The following is a 24,650-nucleotide window of genomic DNA, read 5'->3' as shown; positions in this document are numbered from 1 at the left end:
TTGAAATAAGATTGGGCTTCAAACTGAGAGTCAGTGGGGATGGCTAAGCATCGACACTGTGTCAAAGGCAAACCAAAATAATAAAAAGGAAATCCTGTATTTCTGGCTCTTATCACATTTCTTTAATTTTCACTGAGTCTAAGTTCAATAAGAATTTGTGGGGGGGCGGTAAATGTTTCTACTGTAGTCAAGATTATTTCAAGATTGAGATCAGATTTTTCTTATGATTAGGCTTGGTATAAATACTAGTGAGAGCTAATAGATTGATTATGGATTGGACAATGTATATTTTACAAACAATTAAGCAATCAATATAAATGTCAACTACTAAATAAAAACATAATTTAAATTTAAAAATAAATTTTAAAATTAAAATAAGGGCTAAATGACATTTATCAGAGCTTAGAGTTGGACAATGTGTTTCCATATATATATGCCCTTCCCTTTAAAAACAGTTCAGAAGTAAATTATGGCATAGGATCCTACTTGGGATAGCCACGTAATATGGAAAAACAGCAAAAGAATCTTGGTGATTTTAAATAAGGGCAATTGGATAACAATGCAGCTGGGATAGCTCTGAAAGGCACTGAAGAATATTAGCTCCTAAGAACTAGGTGAAAGCATCTTGAAAATGTCCCCTTCTTTAATCCTCCATCCCTACACTCTTCCCATAAACAGAGTGAGACATGGTAACTGGGGAGAGGGTCTAAGCAGCTCAGATAACTCTTTAGAACTAGGCTTACTCTATGTGGCAATCCCACTGGAGGACATCTTTTTATGGTTTTCTTCTGAAATTCCAAGAAATTATCATCAGAATAAATCCGAAGAGTTCGACAAAGGTTTATCACTAAGATGGTACCCTCAAGGACTGAAACTTTTCAGAAAGCATCTGAAATAACCACTATCAGTGTCACTTCTTTTTATGTTCATGTAGCGTAACCTTTTTCATGCTCAGATGTAGTTTTAAATGGCCAGGATAATAAAACCATTTTAGTAAGAAATCAAGAAATTATATTCTTATCTAGATGCAGAGAAAATGTACTTAGATAAATAGTCTTACAATTAAAAAACAAAAACCCAAGTCTAGAACCAAAAAATATCTGGCTGACTACTCTTTTCCAGATTTTCAAAAACGATGTAAGAATGTACAGATGGGGAGTTCCTGTTGTGGCGCAACAGAAATGAAGCCAACTAGGAACCAGGAGGTTGTGATTCAATCGCTGGCCTCGCTCAGTGGATTAAGGATCTGGTGTTGCCGTGAGCTGTGGTGTAGGTCGCAGATGTGGCTCGGATCTGGCATTGCTGTGGCCCTGGTGTAGGCCGGAGGCAACAATTCCGATTAGATCCCTAGCCTGGGAACCTCCATATGCCACAGGTGCGGGCCTAAAAAGACAAAAAACAAAAAATTAAAAAATGAAAATAAAAAGTGTATAGATGATGTGTGAGATCAATAGTGAAAACAAAGCTGTTTCCAAAGACCCTCATAAATTAGGAAGAACATGTTTCTTTTCACAGCCTAAGTTTCCCAAGGCACATAACTCATCTGTCAACAATCAGCCTTCATTTGTTTTGCTTTACAATACAATTAACTTAAAGGCATTCACCAAAGTTGACCCTTGAGGACTCTTCATACCTTGGTTTCTGTGGGATTCATACTGGAAGACTTGCTCGTTGAAGCAGAGGAAGGCGATACCTAGAAAGAAAAGAAATAGGAAGGTTGATTTTAGTTAACCTACTACCTATGGTGTCCTTCAGTTTCTTTTAACCATACTTGCTCTTAACTCTTTTCCTTAGTTATACCACTTCCATAAAAGTTCCATAGGTGATGCTGCCCAACTGATAAATGACCCTGTCACCAGATCGAAAGGGTTTAGATTTGGGGTGTGCTCTTGAGTAAAGAATCTTGAGCAAGTTCCTTACATTTCCTGATCTTCAGTTTCCCCTTTCTCAATTTTTCTTCAGTAGGTAACAACTAAGTTTGTTACTGCCTGGTAATTAAGTGCTCAGTAAATATAATTACCGTTTGTATTATTTTCAGACAGTACAAATTTACAGAATGTTGTTCAAAAGGACATCTCTGCCCATTACTAGCTCTGTGACTTTGAGTCTGAGTTTTCCAAGTATACAGAATGGGGCCTCCCATGTCTATTTTGCAGGGTCATGTAAGATAATGTGGGTAAAATGCCTGGCACATTGTGGGTGCTCATTAAATGACAGGTGCATTATTCCTAAGGTAGCGTACAAGATACAAGAGTAGGCATAGCTCTGGGGAATAGACTCGGTGGATGAGAACTATCATGTGAAGAAGAGAAGGTGGGAGATGGAGCTGCAGAAGGGGTACTGCTTTAGCAAGGGGATAAGCTAGGCTCTTCCCTGGAGGGCAAACGGTGATGAATGGTAACTGAAGTATTCAAGAAACACCCTTCCTAGGGCTGTGGAGTCAGCCCTTAGAATAGAATCTGCCCAGCAGGGAGTGTGCATGTGGACCCTTGCATGGCAATGAGGACCATGTACTCAAGTATGTAACTTGCATCACTCTGGTTATTATTAAATTCACAATTACTATCCTCGTGAATTCCAACTCAGGCTCATTTAAACCTCCTTAACATTGGAGTTGTTAGGGTTGAGAGCCCAGGGATTCCACCTGGCACGAGGTACCTTCTTAAGTCAGTAAACAGCTGCTTCCTGCCAACATCACCTGGAGCCCTGTGCCTGATGCCTGGCCCTGAGCCACCTCGGAGGCTGAGTCGCTGGGCGGGTGGAGGAGCCCATCCTTGCTAGTCCCCCAGTTACCCCTCCCCCCGACACTATACTCAGGTCGCTGTGTATATGAACCCACTATAACCCAAGGCGCATGAACAAAATCACTTTCCCCACTGACCTCAATTAATGGAGAACATTATGATGCTTATGCATAAACGCCACAATTCATAGATAAACCTTAAAGCTTTAGTACACTGATATTTCAAACATAATCATGTGAACTTAACTATTCCTGAGCACCTATTGGCAGCAATTGGGCCCCTGCACCCCAAAACGCACATACATACACACATACCCCACTAGTCACTGTGGCAGGCATGGAATGGTCTCTCCCATGCTCTTCAGTGTAAAGAACTGGAAGATGTACCAGAGTAACCCCCATCAAGTTAATAAACAAATATGTGAATGTTCATTTTCCTCGAGACTTTTTTTCATTTGTGGAGATTAACATATCCTATGTATGTAATTCTGTCTTGCACACTTAGAACTGGTTGTACAAATTTCCATTCAAACTCAAGAAGTTCCATTTTGCTACATCCCCCTGCTTCAATGATTTCACTCGGCCATCTAAAACCACCCAAGATCAAACACTCCACACGAAACTGCATTTTAAGCTGCAAATCTTCAGGTTTACATTCATTTTCTAAACGTCCCAATTTATTAAATATTCATTAATCACATAGCCTTGGGTTTTCCGATCTGCCTTACTCCTTTATTAAGCAATAGCTGGAAGTGATCCTTAAATCCTAGAAAGGAGGCTTTCAAAGGCTGACCAAGAACAGTAAAATCTCCATGGAACACCTATAAATAAACACAGAGCAGGTTATAATGGGAACCTAGCTGAAGGCCTTGGCCCACCTGTTCTCGGCAGAGATTCCTCCAAGAAAGTTTTATCTCATCACTAAGGCACTAACCATTCTGAAACTAAAAGAGAAAAACCACTTGATGAGGGCTGAAAATGAGCAAAATTGAACTGCCTCGTTATGGGCAGGTTCAACTCTGGCTAACTGTAATGTGTTTAATTTTTATTCTATTTGTAAAGACAAGGAACTTTCACTATTTTTTATCTCTAGTGAGGGATTATATACACTTTCAATGTAAATCTTCTATGTTGTTTGAATTCCTCATCATGGGTGTGAATAATTAATAATTTAAAAATTGTGAAGGTTAGTCTATACATGCATGAAGAACCTTAGAGAAAAATCTTGAATATGTGGGTTTTAAACAGAGGAGGAAAACAGTATTGCATAAAGATTAAGTGACCTGTCAAAGTTTACCACAGTTCATTGGCTCCACAAATAATTATCTAGAACACAGCATGTGTTAAGTCCTGTGTGAGCTGATGGAAACACAGTGGACAAACCTATAAACACATCCCTGCCCTTGTGAAAGTTACAGGCTGGTCAGGGATGACATTAATAGAACCACCACTTCAGAAGCTATTTGTGGCAAGTGCTATAGAAGAAAAGCAGAGGGTCCCAGGAGAACACAGACTAGGCAACGGGAGCTAGTTCAGGGGAGAGTTGGGACAAGTGATACGGAGGAAGTGACAGTTAATGTGGAGATGGAAGGATACAGGGACATCACCCAGGCAAAAGGCCAAGAGGATCCTTTGAGCTGTCAGTGCCAGGGCAGGGCCTAGGCCACCTGATATCTAAACCAGCGACTCTCTGCTGTAGGATCCACCACTCACGGTCCCAACATTAAGGGAGAGTCGTTTTTAAAGTGCCATTGGCGCTCAAATACCAAACCTTCTATGTGATTAGAACTGTATATCAGACTAACGTGCGTCCATAATCCTCTCCCCTACTAAATGACCCATGCAAATCCCTTAACAGCCAGCCTCACTAATCGTTTATAAACTTGAATGAAGGCATAAATCAGAGTAACAAAGAACAGAGAAAAAGTCCTTTAATATAATCATTTTCCACCCACTCACCCACTATTGCTCTTTAAAAAGTAATGAAGGCGTTCCCCTCAAGGCTCAGCAGTTAATGAACCTGACTAGTATCTATGAGGATGCAGGTTTGATCCCTGGCCTCGCTCAGTGGGTTAAGGATCTGGCGTTGCCGTGAGCAGTGGTGTGGATTGCAAACTCGGCTCACATCTGCTGTGACTGTGGTATAGGCTGACAGCTATAGCTCCGATTTGACACCTAGCCTGGGAACTTCCATATGCCGCAGGTGCCGCCCTAAAAAGCCGAAGAGAAAAAAAGAAAATAATCCTGGGGCTGAGGGTACATAACGCCTAAATCACCATCATAGTCTTGAAGGAGTTCACAGCCCAGTGAGATAAACAAATAAAGCATGTTTAGTTTCAACGTAAGTGCTCTAACAGGGATGAAGAAAATCTTATGCAACAGAACAAATGTTTTGGTTTTATGTAAGTTGCAGGCCCACCTCAAATAATAAAACTGTGTTGGCAAGTCCCCTTAAGACAAACCAATATTGATAAAATAATCACAGCCTAGAAAAGCATTAATATTTAATCCTATACTGCTCTGGCATTATTCGACAAAATCTCTTTATATTTGTTTACATGCTACAGTAAGAATTTTGGAAGCTGTAGGAAATGATCAGAGATATGAGGGTTTTAAGACCCTTGAAAAATGGAAACTGCTTTCCCTTTTCACATATATTTTGTAAATGTCTCCCAGACTACACCTTTCTAGCTCTCTCACGCATCCTGGCCACACTCATCTTCCCATGTGTCACTCCTGCACACAATTCTCTCTCAAGTAGAACCAACGATGATGATACTTGCTGCCCACCTTATCACACAGAAAACCCTTTTCTGGCTTTTAAAGATCCCTAGCCTCCAATCCCACCCCATCTCCCAATGTAGAACATCTGCTCTAGGCAGCTAGCCCATCCCACCCCACTCATCTTTCCCTTTATGTTTCCCCCGGACCCCATAAGTGCCACTGGCTGGGAGGCTTCTCTTCCCCAAATATCCAAATCCTATAGACCCTTCCTTTCAGGTGCATCTCACTAGCGCCCAGCCCTGGCACTGTAACATGTAACTCCAAAATCAGTCATCAGTGGGCATCCACCTTCACCAATCCCCGCTCGCTCACTCAGAGTGCCATATACAAGACAGGTAATGCCATTAATTAATCCACCACATGGGGTCCCTTTAAAAGAACTGTCTGTTGGATACACTAATCTGCTGACCTCTATTCTTAGGACAGGTCTCTATCCAAGGCTTTCCTTTGATTCTGCAGGGCACCTAGTGAGGCTGCAGGAGAAGAGAAGCAAGACTAGGACCAATCCCAGACATCATGCGATGCTGGATGTGAGAGGAGAGGGTTGTGAGCTCACCCACAGGTCCAGGCTGGGAGAGCAAGGGCTCCCTCAGAAGATGCCGGGGTCCCAGAAGGCTTACTTGTCCTTCTGCCGCCATTAAACCTGGCTGATGAAAAAGTCATGCCCATGGCTCTGTCTTCCTCTACCACTACGTTATAGAGTCTTTTCACTTGCCTGGGCTCCCAGAAGACTATCAGCTTCTCTTTAGGCACTGCCAGCTGGTTCTGGGGAACCCCCATCTCTCTCCTCCAGTCACCCAGCCTCACCTTGATCTTCTCCGGCCCCCAGCTTGGTTCATAAAGTGCACCCACAGTGTGCCAGTAAATGAGTCAGCAGCTGCACCTCCCCCTAGACCCTGCTTCCTCTCTCCCCACCCGTTGGCATTCCCACAGCCTCCTACCCTCAGCACCAGTCACCTTCACACACACCCTCTGCCGTCGTTTGGGGAGGGTTACTAAGGACACCAGCACACGTCATGTGCTGCCCTTTTCCACCTGGTAATTCATCTGCAGTTTCATTTAGAATCACAGACCATCCTCTGCCCCAGGGCTGTGGTGACACGGGGTTCCAGGTTCAATCCCCAGCCTCTGACCTGTTTCCTTCTGGAAGCTTCTTCCACTTGCTCCATTCTTCTCAGTGATCTTTAACATTCAGACACAAACCCTCTGCCTCCTCTCTTACATGGCTGCATCCTCGGAGAGTTGATTTCTCCCCATGTCTTCATCATTTACTAAGTGAACAAGTCTCTGTACCTTATCAGCAGGGCTACTTTATTACCAGCCGACATTATTTCCCCTTAAAGGGAGGAAGCTGAGAAAAATCAGCTGTGGGCTCAAATGCCTACTGCAGCACTTATTCATCCACATTAACTATCTTCCTGAAGTTTCGTCCTCATCTGTAAAATGGGAGTAATACCACCTGCCTCTGGAGCTGCTGTGAGGGCCAAATGATCTAATGCAGGGAACTCACCTGTCCCTAAACTACCTGGAATCAAGGGCAGCACTGCACCCGGTCCCCATCACCATTTCATCCTTTTAATTTCTTTTTCCACCCACACTCCTGGTCCAATCAGGTATCTCCCAAACCTGGATTATATCAAGGCCTTTTAATAGTTTCCATACCTTGTTTTTTCCCACCCCCACCGTAACCAAGCAGGACCCCATGGGGCCTTGCTAAAACAGACTCCCCCACATCCTCTGTCTGCCTCTTGTTTGTAGAAAAACTTTAGCCTCCTAGGCCTTTATGCATTCCAAAGGGTATATTTAATCAAAGAAGAAAAAATACAGAAAGAAAGGAAAACAATCAAGCAAGACAAAATGACAATATTTTAGCCATTAACAAAATCAAGAATCATTTGTTCATCCTCAAGGGTCATAGATAATATCCTAAGCCATATCCTTTGAGCTGTTTTGCAGATACTGAACCCCACCCCCACCCCAGGAGAAGTTACCTATATGTTACCAAGCACAGAGACCCCAGGGCAGCTGGACTCAGAAAACTGATGATGTTGACTCCTGATTACCTCACCACCAACCAATCAGAAGACTGTCCACTAGCTGATCACACACCCCACAACCCCTCTCTCTCTTTCTTTAAAAACCTTTTCCATGAAAGCCATCAGGGAGTTCAGGTATTTTGAGCCCTGGCTGCCTAGACTCCTTGCAATAAACACTGTACTTTTCTTCACCACAACCCAGAGTCAGTGGATTGGGCTGTACTGCAAGAAGGCAAGTGGACCCAAGTTTGGTTTGGGAATACCACTTCTAGCTCCCAAGCCTTTCTGTCTCTTCCTAATTACCCGAAATAAATGCACACTATGTTCCTGCTCTGATGAAATACTAAACTCTCAATAATTTCCCACTGTGCCCTAGATAAGGTCCACTGTCTTCTACCTGAACTTTGGACTTTCAATATTTGACCTAATCTACTTATTCCACTACTGCCTCTCACTACATTCTACACCACGTCTCCCCTCCACCCAGGATGGTGTCCCTGTTGTCTCATGAGAACCTCATCAGATAGCTGGTTAAGAGACTGAGAGGGGGCTCTGGACTCAAGATTAATGGAATTTCAGCTGATGTTGAGTTCATGTGCAACCTCGAGCAAACGACTTAACCTCTGTGCCTTAGTGTCCTCATCTATGGAATGAGCATCGTAGCAATTCTTACCTTATAGGGTTGTTTTAAGAATAAGTTAATGGACCTGAAGCCATTATAATGGTGCTTGGCAAGTGATAAGTGTTGGAAAATTCTAGTCGGTGTTCTCATCACCATCATCACCGTGCTTGCATCCACCGCAGAGCCTTTTCCCTGCTCAGGCCCCTCCCAGCCCTGCCCTTGAAGATTAGCTCAAGATATAGCACCTGCATCTGCTTTAGTTCTAGTATCTTCTCAACTCACATGCATGTTTGTACTTCCCACTTGAACACTCAATCAATGTGCTGTGCTAGAGGGTTACTGAATCTTTTTTTTTTTTTCTTTTTTAAACAAATGGCCACACCTGTTTAAAGTTCCTGAACCAGGGGTAGAGGGCAGAGCCAGAGCCACCACAGAAGCAATGATTAGTAGTTATATTGTGAGCCACACAGGAAGTCCTATTGAGTCTTTTCTAAGAAGATATCTTATCAACGAAGTTGTAAACCAATCAAGAGGCAGGTCATTTCTAATCCCCACAGTGCCTACCATACTGTTTAGAAGCAGAAAGGAATTCAAAAATCACCACTGATTCCAATACTTTTCCAGTTTCTAATGCTCAAAGCTTCATTTAAACAAAGAAGGAAGTATAGTTCTAATATCTTGGAGTTTTTTGAAAGCTAGAATAAAGAATATAATTAATAAATGAGAAGTCAAGTTTCAGTCTGATCACCTCTTAGTAGCCATGAGTCCCAGGCAAGCCAATTAAACCTGCAGAGCATCCGGGTTCCCATGTGGGAATAACCTCCACCCCACAGGACTATTGTGAGAGTTAATCAGATACCAAATATTAGGGCATTTGGGCAAAAGCACACAACAAATACCAAAAAAAAAAAAAAAAAAATCTGAAATTAAGAAAATCGGACACACCAATAACTGATTTTTAATTTTTAAAGTTAGCGCTACTAGATGCATGAGAAATGATAATTTGCTTCGGAAGCATATCGAGAGTCTTATTTTAATAAGACATCTCCAATAATGAAAGAAAAGAAGTCATGGAATTTTTTTTAAAGTTCTTTCTTCACAGGACCTGTCAGACGGACCCACACTTGAACTCCACAAGGGCAGAGACCACGAGCATTTCAGCTGCTGCACAAGCTTACATCTGACACACAATAGTCCTTAAAAAATGTATACATTTGTACATGAGTAAACATGACTATAATCTGATGGCTTAAAAGCAACATGATATGAGTTTTATTCATTATCAGAAATTCTGTCCAAAGCACAAGTCAGCAAACTGGTTAGGAAAACATAATTTAAACATCTAATAATTTGCATCATCATTGTCAGTACTGGGGAGTAGTATAACTTTAAAAAAAAAAAAAAAAAAACAAACTCATACACACATACCAAAAAACCCCTGGGCTGCTTCCTGTATGATACCCAGAACAAACAATAGGCAACTGATGAGGGGCTTTCTAAGGAAAGCAGTGACATTCTTCACAAATACCACTCATGGGCCCAGTAAGAACAGGCTTATAGTGATGGATTATTCACTTTGGGAAATTGAATGCTCAGATGTTTGTCTGTTGTTTGCCATGCTGTCACACCATGACGTACTGCCTTGAAATGCCTTTAATTATTTACCATAAAAATGGTGCTTCTAAAGAGAACTGCAGTACAGTCACCTCACAAAGTATACTATTTAATCCTAACTAAAAGGATGATTCCGATGAAGAGTCATCTACAGATGAAGGTGAACCATCGCTTTCAGAGAGAATATGGCTCTGTGCTAATAGTTCTAGTTAGGGCACCAACTTATATCTCAGTACATGAATATAATATGAGATCAGGTCAACTGTGATAGGATCTCAAGTACAACAAGAATTTCGAGATCAGAAGAGTGGGACTGTATGTCTGAGTTGCAGGTTTGAAGATGGGTAGGAAAAACTTCCTAGAGGAGATGGGAACTGTCTACCCAGTATTAACGGCAATGTGACAGAGAGGTAGGTGAGGACTATAGAATTTTCCAAATGCCAGGAACTGTGACACGTGTTTTACACATTTGATTTCAATATATCTTCATAAAACCCTACGACCTGTTATATATCTGCATTTTATAAATAAGAAAGCTGGGGCTCAGAGAAGTTAGGTTACTTATTATCTAAGATTCCACAGTTAAGAAGCTGTAGGACTTGGATCTGAACACAGACATTGACAATAATGCCCATGAACTTGGTGCTATAACAAGCTGACTTTGAAGAAGTAAAACAAAGTATTTCAGGTTTACAAAATTTGGAAATGGAGGCTGAGATTGGGTAGTCATTTCAGGTGAGCAAAACAACTTGAGCAAGACTTAGAGGTGGGAAAGGACCAGAGATAATCAGTCCAGGGTGCAACAGATGAAGGAGAACAGGGCAAAATGAAGCAATCTGAACATTGCCTGGAGGAAACAGAAAGTGATTCTATCTTAGCGCAGCATGCTGTATACATTCATGGAATATATTAAAAGGGACACACAGCCTTAACATAATAAAAATAGAATGCCTGAGCTCTACTTGCTCTGGGAAGTGGAGAGCACATGCAGCATTGGCCTCTGATGCAACATGTGAGCAGACCTCAAAATAAACATCCAAATGTTGCCTGGCAACCGGGACAGTAGCCATAGCAGATCTGTGATTGCAACCCAAGCCAGAGAGACCATAGAACATTTGGTTGCACTCTGAGTGTCTGATTATGAGCTCTGGCACAGGAGTACCCCAAGTACTTAAAAAAAAATCCACAAAAAGTCATAAAGTTGAACTCTTGGTACTACAAAAACAACTGTTTAATTTTCTTTGTTTTGTGAACTCCAGTTTTCCAGTGTTCCCCATCCCCCCGGATGATTATTTTATAGGCAAGGAAATAGCAAACCTGGCAGCCAGGATAAGTCATTAAAGAGTAGAAATGCAGCCTTTTCTTCTTAAGTTGTGTTCATTCCTCTAGGGTTCCTGCTGCTTTTCTTGATACATGAAATAACTCCAACTATGTCTGACTTGGGCTGCCCAAGACAAAGCAAACTAGACCCGGAAAAGAGAGCCTATGTTCCCCTTGCAGTCCCTCCCCTGGAGAAGTTTGTGTGGCTTGGATTTACTTAAGCCTGTGAGTCATGCAATTTCAGCTAAAGCAACAAAATGAACAATGAGGAAGAGGGCCCAAGACAAGCTCTTTGAACTTAGTCTCAACCCCTCTAGAACAGTTTCCTCATCTTTAAACTGTCAGGACTGAAAACTCTGTAGTTATGCAACTCTAATATGCTGTAAAGAGATAAAGTTTATTAAATAATGTACCCTGATGATAAATGTTCAAGTGGGAACACACGAGTTTAGCCTCTGGAGCCCCACAGACCTGAGGTCTCATTCTAGCTGTGTAACTTCAGGGAAGTCCCTTAACTTTTCCAAACTTGTATTTTTTATTTGTTAAATGGGTATAAATATGACACTTACAAGATGGCAGTGAGGATTAAATGAGGGTGTGTTTAAAAGGCTCAGTGCCTGGCACCTGGTAAGGCAGTAAACAGCAGTGATTTGTATTATTTCACAAATAACAGCCTCAAAAGTTCTCCTTAGTGTTAGATGATGGGGCAGGTCTGTGGTGACACCATTTTGAGAAGTTACACATTAATGTTGTTTATCTTAAAGAGAAAAGCAACATTATTTCACATCATGACATTTTCTTTGGATTGAAATGCATCACTTGTTTATCTTAAAAGAGCAGGAGCTCATCTAAAGCATATACATGGGTACTAATGATATAGTTTAAGAAAAATTCTGAGCTCTGCTGAATGGTTGCCTCAGAGCCTTTTAGCTCAGCTTCACAGTCTGTTCAAATTCATTCTGTAGGTGCAGACCTGACAGAGAGCGAGAGAACATGAGAATTTATACGGGTCCTTGTGTTATAAAACCAAAGGCAAGTCTCAATCTCTACAGGGATGATAGACTCAAGTGTCTCTTACAGAAACTGAGAGGGCAAATATGAGGAATACTGAGATAGAGCCAATCAAGTGGTGCTGAGAGGAGCCTGTCACATGACCAGCCCTGTAGCTGGCTTCTCAGTGAAGCATGTTCTTAATAAGAAGGCTTAAATGACAGGAAGTATTACAAGGTTCCCTTCTCTACACTGATTTCCCAATAATCAAAATGAAAATGTGAGGTGAAAGAAAATGTCCTTCTGGAAACCAACAAGAAAAACAAACTCACAAATGTACACTAACAGCAAGCTTAATCTTTGCCAGTGTTAAAGAGGTAGTGTCACACAGTAGTTAGGAGGATGGCTGTGGAGCCAGGCCACTTGAGTTTGAATTCCTGCTCTGCTACCCACTCTATGACCCTGAGCAAACTCCCTAACTACTCTGCGCCTCAGTTTCCTCAACTGTCAAATGGGAATAATCACAATACCTTCCACTGCATTTCATCCCGCTTTCCCGCAGGATGAAAGTAGAACAGGAGACTTCATTTTAAAATAGGTTTCATTTAAAATTGATGTAAAAATAAAACATTGCTGCTTATCTTTCAGCCTAAGCAAAAGTTCCTACACTATGAGGGGGTTTTTTGCTATGTAATTTAATCCTGCTATTTAAACATTTCACTATATTCAAAGACGTCTAATACAGCCCTTCTCTACTGCCTATTAAAACATCTAAAGAAATTCTGTCAATGAAACTCTTATCTTTTAATTCCAATCAGTGTACAATATTCTATCTCACAGAAGCAGGAAATTTTACCCATCAGAGAGAATTTCTACAGCATTAAGATACTGAGCATAATAAAATGGCACAATATTAATTTCTAGTGCCCTTTTAAATTTAGATACACATTCCTCTCTCAGATATTTAAACTGCCTGGATATAAACCAGTGGAATGGAGGATTTTATAAGACTGGCCTATTGAAAAAGAACATTAGAATCAAACAGAACCTTGCTATCCATGTGACCCAGGGTAAGTTATCTAATCTCTCTGGGTCATAGTCTCCTCATTTACAAAACTGTCCTAATACCCACTCACCTAGTTGCAAAATATGCAACGCTTAAGAGGAATAAATGAAATTTATGTAAATCACCAAGCACAGTAGTTGTTTAATAAATTAATATCTGGCTGGTTTCTTTTTCCTTCTTTCCATTTATTTTCATATATCTAGATCCTGGAGAACTTCTACCAACTATATACCCTTCTCCCAGAGCACTCCAGAATTCTTTTCAGATTGTCGGAACTGGCTTGAATATCCTTAAGTAAGCTTTTATTTGTTTCCTATTGGTTGTCTTTCCATTTTGAATAGTAACCAAATCTTCAGTTCACTGGTCAGTAGGAGAATGTGGAGAAGTTACACACACAGAGAAGGTGTAGTTTACTACCAGTTCAACTGGAAATCAATCAGGACATTTTGCCAAGATTTTAATTGCAAATATGTAAACAGATCAGTGCTCCTCACATTCAGTCTTTGGAAACATGTAAAGAGATAGAAGAGTATGATTGTCAGAAGGGCTGAAGAAGGAAACACTTCTAATTTGCTAGGCTAGAAACCCTGGCCTACCACAAGAATATTGTTTGAGACTAATCCAGCATCCATTACTACAATAATTTAAAAGATTCTTAAAGCCAAGGGAGGGCTCAAATTCAGCAGCCAAAAGAGATAAGCCTTTCCTTTTTTGGTCTCTAAATAGTCAGCAAAAAGATACATTGTTTCTTAGTGAAGTGGATCCTGCATGGCTAAAATTTCAAACAATTAATAATTAATTAAGCGACTGATGTAAAACTTGGTTAGAGTAGGACATCATATGGAAGATATTGCCAGGGAAAAATGATCACCAATCCTAATCAGTAAAACTATATGCACGCAGGAATTAATACAAATTTAATTATTGTATACGAAAAACACACATAATGATTGCTGGCAATAAATGTTATGTCCAGCTATTGGGCAATGTGACTGGCCAAGCTTTAACACCTTAGCTCACTGGGTTTTGGCCCAGGAACAGGTTCAGGCATAGGCAGTGTGTGGGGTGGGGGAGGGTAGCAATGGACACTTAGAAACTTACAAAGGGGGAAAGGGTTATAGCCTAAAAAAGCTGTAAGCCCCTCAGGTGATTCTGAAACTCTTTGACATTGAGAATAATCTTTTTAGGTAGTTTTAAACAAGATGGCTCTATAGGGGGTCTGTGAAATGACCACTCTTTTCTACCTCTCCCATTGGCATTTTTCATCTGGCAACAAACTCAATCTCTTCATGCTTCCATTTGGTCAACAACAACAACAAAAAAAATGCACCAGAATGCATAAGATATGTGGATAGATTCACAAAATTACTTTTTAAAAGTACTTTCCATCTGGTTTTTAAAGGAAAATTTTTGGTGCTGATATTGCCAGCCCAGAATACTAAAGAGCCCATAAGGAGCTCCTGTTGTGGCTCAGTAGGTTAAGCGGCAACACTGTCTTTCTGAGGAGGTGGGTTCTATCCCTGGCCTTGTTCAGTGGGTTAAGGATCCAGTGTTGCCATGTGCAGTAGTGGTGGTTGCAGACACAGCCCCGATCTGGTGCTGCTGCAGCTGTAGCACATGTGTAAGCCAGCAACTGCAGCTCCAATTCAACCCCTAGCCTGAGAACTTCCATGTGCTGCAAATGCGAATGTAAAAAGGAAAAAAAAAAAAAAAGAACTTACATGCTCGCTATAAAGAGTACCTCAGGAATATTTGTCTTCTCTAGTCTCATGGCCCCGAAACTGGATGACCAGATGACACTTGATACTTGTGATTATGCCTATAGTGAACACATTTTTTACACTAGAAGAATAGAGAATGTTGTAGATATCACCAATCCCAATAGTGCTGTCATTCTATAGGCAGATATTCTGTACCACTACAAAAACTCTTAATGCTACATACATACACACATCCAGTATATAGCTCAGCTTCAAAGACTGGAAAAAAAAAAAAAAGAAAGAAAAAAGACTGAGTGAAGTAAGTCAGAGAAAGGCAAATACCACATAATATCACTTATATCTGGAATCTAATATAAGGCACAAATGAACCTTTCCACAGAAAAAAATCATGGACTTGGAGAACAGACTTGTGGTTGCCAAGGGGGAGGGGGAGGGAGTGGGGTGGTTGGGGAGCTTGGGGTTAATAGATACAAACTACTGCCATTGGAATGGATTAGCAATGAGATCCTGCTGTGTAGCACTGGGAACTATGTCTAGTCACTTATGATGGAGCATGATAATGCAAGAAAAAGGAATGTATACATGCATGTGTAACTGGGTCACCATGCTGTACAGTAGGAAAAAAAACTGTATTGGGGAAATAACAATTAAAAAAAAAGACTGTAATTTTCAAATGACTTATTAACTGAATTTTCAGAAAATAATATTTGCCTATCTCTGTAGATCACGGATATAAAACTCAAATGAAAATAAGTGTTGGGTGATGTGAATGAGTATATCAGGCTAGTATGAAGAAGGGATAGGAGGCTTTGTGACAAAGTAGACTGTGCATTCCTCGTCTAAAAATTTTCAAATATGTTAAATACACTGTATAGGTATAAAAAAAATTAGTCTGAATTCTGGTAGAAGAGCCCCCTTCTAGTTCAGACACATAGAAATACTGTGTAAAAGTGAACATTAAAAATTAATTTAAAAAATAAAGAGCTAAAGAGATAAAACATGGAGATTGCAAATAAGAAAGTTGCATTCTGGCCACCAGTTTCAAGTCCCTACTACAGAACAAGCCCTCTAAATATGCTACATACATCTTTGTAAATAAAATGTTATGAAACTATTCATGTCTAAAAGCATGAGGATATTTATATTCCAGGACTCTGATGACGCCAAGCTATGGTAATGGAGTTATATAAAAGGATTTTATTTTCCATCAGACATAAACAAACACTATTTTCATGCTAGGGAGAAAACAGAAAAGGCATATACAACTGAAAAACATACAAATAATTTTATTCTCACAAAAAATAAACTCAAAATGTCTAAAAGACTTAAACATAACACCATAAAACTTCTAGAAGAGAATATAGGCAAAACAGTCTCTGCATAAACCATACAAATATTTTATTAGGTCAGTCTCTTAAGGCAACAGAAATAAAAACAAATATAAACCAATGGGACCTAAGCAAACTTACAAGCTTTTGCACAGAAAAAGAAATCATAAAAAAAAAAAAAAGACAACCTATGGGATGGGAGAAAATAGTTGCAAATGATGCAACCAGCAAGAACTTAATCTCCAAAATATACGAACTCATACAACTCAACAACAACAACCAAAAAACCCAAATAACCCAACTGAAAAAAATGGGCAGAAAAATTAAACAGACATTTATCCAAAAAAGACATGCAGATGGCCAGCAGGCACATGAAAAGATGCACAACATTGATAATTATTATAGAAATTCAAATCAAAACTATGGTGAAGTACCACCTCACACTGGTCAGAATGGCCATCATTAACAAAACTACAGGTAACTTCACCTGCTGGAGAAGGTGTGGAGAAAATGGAACCCTCCCACATAGTTGGTGGGAAAGTAAATTGGTACAACCACTATGGAAAACAGTATGGAGGATCCTCAGAAAGCTAAATATAGGACAAGCACATGATTCAGCAATACCAGTCCTGGGCATCTTCCGCACAAAACTATAATTCAAAAAGATACATGTACACCTATGTTCACAGTACCACCATTCACAACAGACTAGACATGGAAACAAACTAACTGTGCATCAACAGATGACTGGATTAAGAAGATGTGGTACCTATATACAATGGAATACTACTCAGTCATAAAAAGAATGGAATAATGCCATTTGCAACAACATGGATACAGCTACAGATTCTCATACTAAGTGCAGTAAGTCAGAAAGAGAAACACAAAAGACCATATGATATCACTTACATGTAGAATCTACAATATGGCACAAATGAACCTACCTATAGAAAAGAAACAAACTCACAGAGGAAGGAATGGGAGGGACTGGGAGTTTGATGTTAGTAGATGCAAACTACTACATTTAGAATGGATAAAAAATAAGGTCTTACTGTATAGCACAGGGAGCTATATCCAGTCTTCCTGGGATAGACCACTGATGTAAAATAATATAAAAACTAATGTATATACAAAAACATTTATTCTCTTCTACTTGTCTGGCCACCCTGAGTATAGCTGATAAAGAAATAATATGCAGGAAACTGAGCCTCTGGTTTCTCTATAGGAAGAATGTTCTTTCACACCTCCCCTAACAACTCTATCCCGGGCAATTCTGGTGGCTCTGAGATTTCATCTAGGTCTTTATACTGAGGTCACTTGTACGGGGGCCTCAATCCATTACAGGGTCCAGAGGGTGTGCTTGCATATGAAACTGGCCTCAATCTCTTACAGCAACTATGAATGGAATTTGGAAGAGTGGTCCAGGCCCTTCCTTAGGCTCTAAGAGTGGGCCAGGGACATCAATCTGGTCAGTTCCTGGGGCCCCTCAATGTGAAGCAGAAGTCTCAGCTTCTGTGAATGGCTAGAACTCTAACCAAGATTTCACTGCATGGCTAAGGCCAGAAGATGACTGGCTCACAGATAGGCTCTGGGTAGGCCAATTCACTTCTTACAGCAGACTTTAACAGGTGTCAGGATCTATCCAGAGAGCTTATTAAGCCACAGATTCCTCAGGGATTCTGAATGGGCAGGAATGAGGTGGTGCCTGGGAAATATGCATTTTAAAACAGGTATCCAGGTGAATCTGACACAGATGCTCTCCAGACTACATATCATAAACACTGTATTAGAGAATTCCAAGGGGGTGCAGTACATCCCTGGACAAGGATCGGAGAGTCCCAGGGCCATAGGATGATCCAGAATTATGCTACTGGCCTTCACTGTCTACTTGAGAGCCAAAAAACATCTCTTTTCTAAGGGGACCTCTATTGTTAAAGCACAGCTCTCTGCAACTAAGGAAGCCTTGCTTTGATAATAGCTTCCTCATTCCTTAGGAGTCCATCGGCAAGACTCAGTGGGAAACTCCTTATATTCCAGGACTCTGATGATGACAAGCCATACCACTGTCATCACTTACCTATATCTTTTTCATCATGCTCAATATGTACCACGGGACCTATAGAACTGAGGAAAATATAACTGCATCAGCAATACATTAAAAATCTGTTACTAAAGTTACCCTGATTTATCAGTAAAAGCAGACCTACATCCTCTTTCCAACATATAAAAAATCCTCCCAAATAAAACTAAATGGTAGGGTCTTTTTTTTTTTTCTTTGCTTATTATTTTTTTTTTATTTTTTTTTTTTTAGGGCCACACAGTAGGGGTCGAATCAGAGCAGCAGCTGCTGGCCACAGCCACAGCCACAGACACAGCAACACAGGATGCAAGCCGCAGCTATGATCTACACCACAGCTCACAGCAATGCCAGATCCCCAATCCACTGAGCAAAGCCAGGGATCGAACCTACATCCTCCTGGATACAAGTCAGATTCATTTCCACTGTGCCACAACAGGAACTCCTGGCAAGGTTTTTTAAAGTTGCCAAGGGCTCTATGGGGAAAGAAACGAACACTAGCAACAAAAAAGACTGAGCAGCACCTTTGTAAGTAAAGGTGTGCTGACCATTCCTGGAAGAGGAGCCAGTGAAAATGCTAAAAGATAAGTAGATAGGCATCTGAGGTTTTCCTTGTCTTGCTCAGGATATGGATCTACCATGTGACAGCTGCCAAATATGAAACAAGAAACTAGACTGAGACAATGTGCCTTTAGAAATAAGTAACTGATATCCAGGGGCAGGTTAGCCTGCGGATGGGCTTGTCTGTTCTCCCCTGCACCTCGGTTGGGTGGCGAAGAAAGAAACAGGAAGATGAGTAACAGGAACTTGTCATCCTCAAAGCTTCCTTGGAAGACTGACGATACAGACTCAGCCAGCTGTGTGATCTCCAGTTAAACCGTGTAGAGCTCAGGACAATGGAAGTCTCAGGTACAGCTGACACCTGATGGGAATCCAGTCTGTCTACAAGGGACAGTTGTCAAGAATATCACATCAGAGAGCCCTAGAAAGAACCAAAACTCTCAGTCCCACATAAGAGCATATGGAAAAGTATATAGGCAAAGGCTGTAGGGTCTCAACTGGTAGTTAAGGGCAAGTCTGGAAAGATGGGATTAAGAAAATGATGAATGAAGAGAACCAATGCTTGGGAAATTGGATGCGTTCAGACTTCTGAAGAGTCCTGGCTCCCAGTGGCCGGTTGCAGATCTCCTTTAAGGGACCCATCGTCCTTATGCTTATTCCCAGAAAAACAGGTCCAAGCTTAACCTCCTCCCCCTTCTCTCAACCTTCCACTGTGATTTTATAGCACTTGGATAGCAATGCCATTTAGCGCTTTTTACTATGTATTTTTATATTTGTTATATAGACCATACTTCACTTCTGTATCCCTAGCCCCATGTCTGGCCACTGTAGAAGTTTAAAAAAAAAAAAGAGTTCATTATCAATCTTTTTTGATTATTCACTCTTTAATCTTTAGTTAAAGGACAAACAGATATTAAGTTCCAAAACCTCTACTTGTAAATCCCAGAGAACAAAAATGAATATTATTTTACCTTTTCTGCCTACCCAGGATAAATCTCTACACTAATGCAACAGCATCCTAGACTCTATTCATATTAAGATAAAACCAATCTACTTTTTCAATTCAATAAATATTTATTGAGCAATTAGTATGTGGAAGGCACCATGGTAGATTCAGTGGGAGTCCAAAGATGCGAAGCCTGTCTTTGAGGGCCTCACAGTAGAGTAAAAAGCTGGCATTCTGAGAACAAAAGTAACCACAGCCAAACGGGGCTATAACCAAATGAAACTTTACTGGGTTCGAACTTCACCCACTGAAACTCATTCTTTGGAAGGTATTTTATGGAGAGCTGTTAATTAAACCTGTCCTGAGAAAGAACACAGTGCAGTGTTAAGAGAACAGCCTCTTTCTTAATTGACAGAAGGATATCCACCTCATCATTGCATCATCATCACATTCTATAAAGTGTCCAACATATGCCTAGAACACAGAAATTGTCAGTACTGCAGCTCTAACTATTGATACTCTGTTCCAACATAGATTGTGCTGATATGTTCTTCTGGTGAAACCTATTGAAGTCACTTGCTAATAATTATTATTGCCTAGTGTGGACAGGAGGGCACAATGTTAACAACTTTACCAGCAGTGGGATGACACACAGCCTCCACTCAAATCTCCAATGCCCAAATATATGGACTTGCTCAGAAGTCAGCATGTTTTAAGAGATGCTGTAAAGTAACTGTTAAAAATGAGAAATAATGGGGCTGAAGAAATAATAGCTATTAGAAATAACAGCCAAAGCTATTTTTTTGGCTTTTCATAAGAATAATGTATCAACTATTCTTAACTAGGGGAAGTGGCACCCCACTAAAGGATATTTTAAAATATGTGTGTGAGAGAGAATGTTTTTGTCATGCTCTGGCATTCAGGGGGAACAAGACCCTGCCCAAGTAAGAACTATCACCCCAAATGCCAACAGCTCTCTGTTGAGAAACACTAGTAGCTGACATTTTTAAGTTAAAAGTTATTTGCAGAGAAAAATATAAAACACGATTGTTTGTGAAAACCCACTGTACGTTCCAAGTAATCAGATTATTACTTCGATATATCAAAAACTATAGCATGAAATATGTCCCTTTTATAAGGCCAGACACCTTGATATATGTTCTGGATTCAGAGTCTCCAAAATGAGGGCACTGTAAGGTATAACAAAGGAAAAGATACAAAGACATCTGTATATACAGGGAGAACATAGGTTGTGGGTTTTTTATTTAAACAGGACTGAACAATTAGATGGTTCATATTTTGGGATAAGTAAATAGTTCCACCTAAGTAGTAATGCATGAAAGATATAATTGTTATTATAAACAACAAATGGGAACACAAATATTTGGGTGATTTTAAAAAGTTAGCTCAAAGAGGCATTCCTGTCGAGGCATGGCAGAAACGGATCCGCCTAGGAACCACAAGGTTGTGGGTTCAATCCCTAGCCTTGCTCAGTGGGTTAAGGATCCAGCGTTGCTATGAGCTGTGGTGTAGGTTGCAGACTTGGCTTGGGCCCATGTTGCTGTGGCTGTGGTGCAGGCTGGCAGCACGAGCTCCGATTCAACCCCTAGCCTGGGAACCTCCATATGCTGCAGGTGTGGCCTAAAAAGACAAGACAAAAAATAAAAATAAAAAAAAATAAGAAGTTAGCTCAAATTAATGCTTCATGTTGTCCTAAATATGTTTCATTCTGGCAAACTTTTATTTTACATGATACCTTTCAAATTTCCATTCCAAGAGAAGACTTATACTCAGCCAATTAATGGAACCACCAAGAAACTGAACTTACCACTAATACTGCACTGCACTGGGAATCTTCTCCAAAGCATGTGAACTGAACAAGACCCAATACTTATATCTTAGTGCACTGCTTCATGGACACTGTCATGCAGTCTGCAAAGCTCACTTCTTTGTAACAGTCACCAAGGGTCCTTGCTGCATGTGTCAGGATTCCCACTCCATGCTCACTGCCGTAGGCTGCCTATCCCTTTCTCCATCAGTCGGCAGATGTGGCCTTTGCTGGCTGGGTATGATTTGGCTAAATGACACTATTTTGTTTTAACCTTATACTGTCTCCTAGAACCCAGGCAGCACTCACTCTGCACCACATTCCCAGCAACAAAGATCCTTTAGATGCTGAAAAAAATCAGTGTGCAAAAATCAAATTCCGTGCCCACAAACATTAGTTGGAGGCACTCTTTAAAGTACTCATTAGAAAAACAACTTTCCCCTTAGAAACAGTTGATGCCACTCCTTATTGACCTTCCCTGCAATGCAGATGTTTTCTCTAGAAAACATCTCAGACAGCAGGAACTTTTCAGAGCTGCTAATTAAGTATTCTCATTCCTCTGACATAGTTACAGCTAGGTTCCCAGAGGACTAGTCAGATGCCTCGAGATCCCGCCCCTTAAGAAAGTTTCTTAAACCCTCCGCCTTATTTTTCTCAAGCTGTAAAATGGGAATAAAGAACTCGCCTCTTACCCATTTATAACTGAAGAACGCTAGGACCCTAGGAGTACAAACAAGATTGTTAAATCTCTGTGAAAACATTTACATTCTTGACAGATAGTTACGGAGTACCCCTCAGTGATGCCATCTGCCCATACTCTCAGTCGTGTGCAAGGAAACAGAACCAAAACCATGTCACAACAGTTGCCACACCACACCCAGTATGTATCAGGTATACGAGGAGGTTATACACAGTGAGCTCACTCTCTAAAACAGAGGTCATCTCAGTGGAGGGGGCAGGGCTGGGAGAGAAGATCGGGTCTAACCCTAAAGATAAAAGGGCCAAAGCATATCGACAGAGCTGCTGCTTTTCTTCTCTTTCAGCATTTTTCCCCAGGTCACATAAATCCCTGGTTTTGTAACCCTACCATGTCAGATCACCAGATACGATCCCAGCCTAGAAGCCAGCAACAGTGGCAGGAGGGGTCCACAAGTAACACAAGTGAACTTCGAACCCATCCGGACAGAAATGGATGTTCAAGGTCAGGAGGCTGGTGAAAGCACCAGTCCAAGACCCGAGCCTGCGGAAGGTCCACGCCTGGGGACGTGCAGGGCCGGCGCGAAGGTGGCTTGGGCTGCTTGCCTGGAAAGCGGCCGCAGCCTCGGACAGAAGCGGCCGCAATCAGTACTCACTCTGCTTCTGGCTTCCCGGCCGAGAGACTTCAGCGGCGTTTGGGGATGTTTGCATTCCTGGTTGGGCTCGGCCCCCGCGGTTTCAGTTTTGGCCTCGGCTGAGCCCGCAGAGAGTTACGGCAGAGTTACGGCGGGGCGGTCCCAAGACGTAACGCAGGCTCCCCACCGCCCTCCCCCGACTGCCCCCGGTGGCGCCGCCCGGGATTCCTGGCACAGCTGGCGGAGGGCGGTGCCTGCTCTGCCGACTCATCCCGGGGCTGGCTTTGCCCAGACTGGCTGACTGAACAACGCAGTTTGTGCTGCAGACCACCGGCTGATGGCAAAGGTCGACTGCACCTAGGCTGTCACCAAAGAGTCAAAGTGGGCTCTTTGTAAACACCTAGGCTGTCATCAAAGAGCCAAAGTGGGCTCTTTGTAAACACACACCCCCAAATATCGCTTTTTAAACTATAAAGTAAATGAACATTTCACATTGGATAACATTTTTTTTCAAGGAGCAGTTTAACAAAGCCAGAATTTTACGGCACTATTCTACGGCACTATTATACATTACGACTAAACATTTCAAAATACATTAAGAATGGATTTAGAGCCATTGAATAAAATAAGAATTCATGAGTTCATATTGCTATTAAATAAATAAACGAATAAATAAGGGTACGGGGGCAAAGGAAACGCTCCTCCTCATAGAAGAATGCTAACTAATAAATATAGAATAAATGATGGTGTTAGAGAAAAGAGTTATAAAATTTAAAAGCAATTCCGTAAGTCAACTTTTTCCAAAGCCATGAACCAATTACAGTAAAGACTCTGGACTGTGATCTTGGGCTGTGAGCAGAGGAAGAGGTAGTGGGTGGGGACCGAGACCTCAGGCGTAGCTGGTGACAGCTGAGCAGTGACTCAGTGCTGCAACCAACCAAGGCAGAGGTGAAGGCCAGCTGACACTCAAAAGGCAGAGCTCATTTGCATAGCTTTGTACCCACATCCACCAGGCAGGCAAAGCAGGTAGTCCCTATGACTTCCCCTGCAGGGTGTTCCTCACAACCACCTTATTTATTTTCGTTTTCTGTTTGTTTTTTTGTTTGTTTGTTTACTTCCACTAAATAAAGCTGGTGAAGTAAGAGCCCTTCCAACTCCAATATTTTATAATCTCCAAGAAGATCCTGCCCTTATAATTCTTCTTGATGAAAATAGAGATTAAAATTCCTTTTTTGTCTATTGTTAGTATTTTCTCTCTCTCTTTTTAAACAAAACCTCAGCTTATCTAGGTTTCGATGACATTCATTTTTCTCATGACCAAAAACAACCAAGGGTTACTTATTTGGGCCACACCCCAAGAGGGATGAGCTCTGGGTCCCACAGCCCCACTGAGAAGCAGCACATCGCCTTCAATGAGTGGGTATATCTGTGCTCCTCAAGAGTACAGATGAGTACCTGCAGGGTTATGAAATAAATAGCACAAAGATTCTTATCCTGCAGGACAGGTAGAAAGGGGCTCCTTTCCTTGGAGAGGAAGAAGGTTGTTATTGCTCCCTTATATGCTGTGTCTGTCCCAGTCCACGAGGCTTATCCTTTCTCCCTGTGTGGCTCTCACATCACGCACATCTAAAACACCTGGGAGGCAGCTTATTAAATACAGAAAATCCTGACCTTTTTTAAAAA

At 41.2% G+C, this 24,650-nt stretch overlaps 1 protein-coding gene across 51 annotated transcripts in view; it reads right to left on the bottom strand.

Annotated features, from left to right (window-relative positions):
• CAST (calpastatin) overlaps window positions 1–24,650 on the bottom strand; it is a 122,934-nt gene that overhangs the window by 55,431 nt on the left and 42,853 nt on the right. For 33 of the 51 annotated variants that reach the window (XM_021080930.2, XM_085009664.1, XM_021080941.2 and 30 more), the window contains 1 exon segment: window positions 1,634–1,693. In XM_021080930.2, coding sequence (XP_020936589.1) covers window positions 1,634–1,693 — 60 coding nt within the window. 51 annotated transcript variants of the gene reach the window in all.

The sequence above is a fragment of the Sus scrofa genome, chromosome 2 (genome assembly GCF_054392235.1).
Source record: "Sus scrofa isolate SSC_HxYL_T2T_F1_AM1 chromosome 2, Sscrofa_HxYL_maternal_Yorkshire_Landrace_v2.0, whole genome shotgun sequence".
NCBI lineage: Eukaryota > Metazoa > Chordata > Mammalia > Artiodactyla > Suidae > Sus > Sus scrofa.
This window is presented reverse-complemented; position numbering and strand designations above follow the sequence as displayed.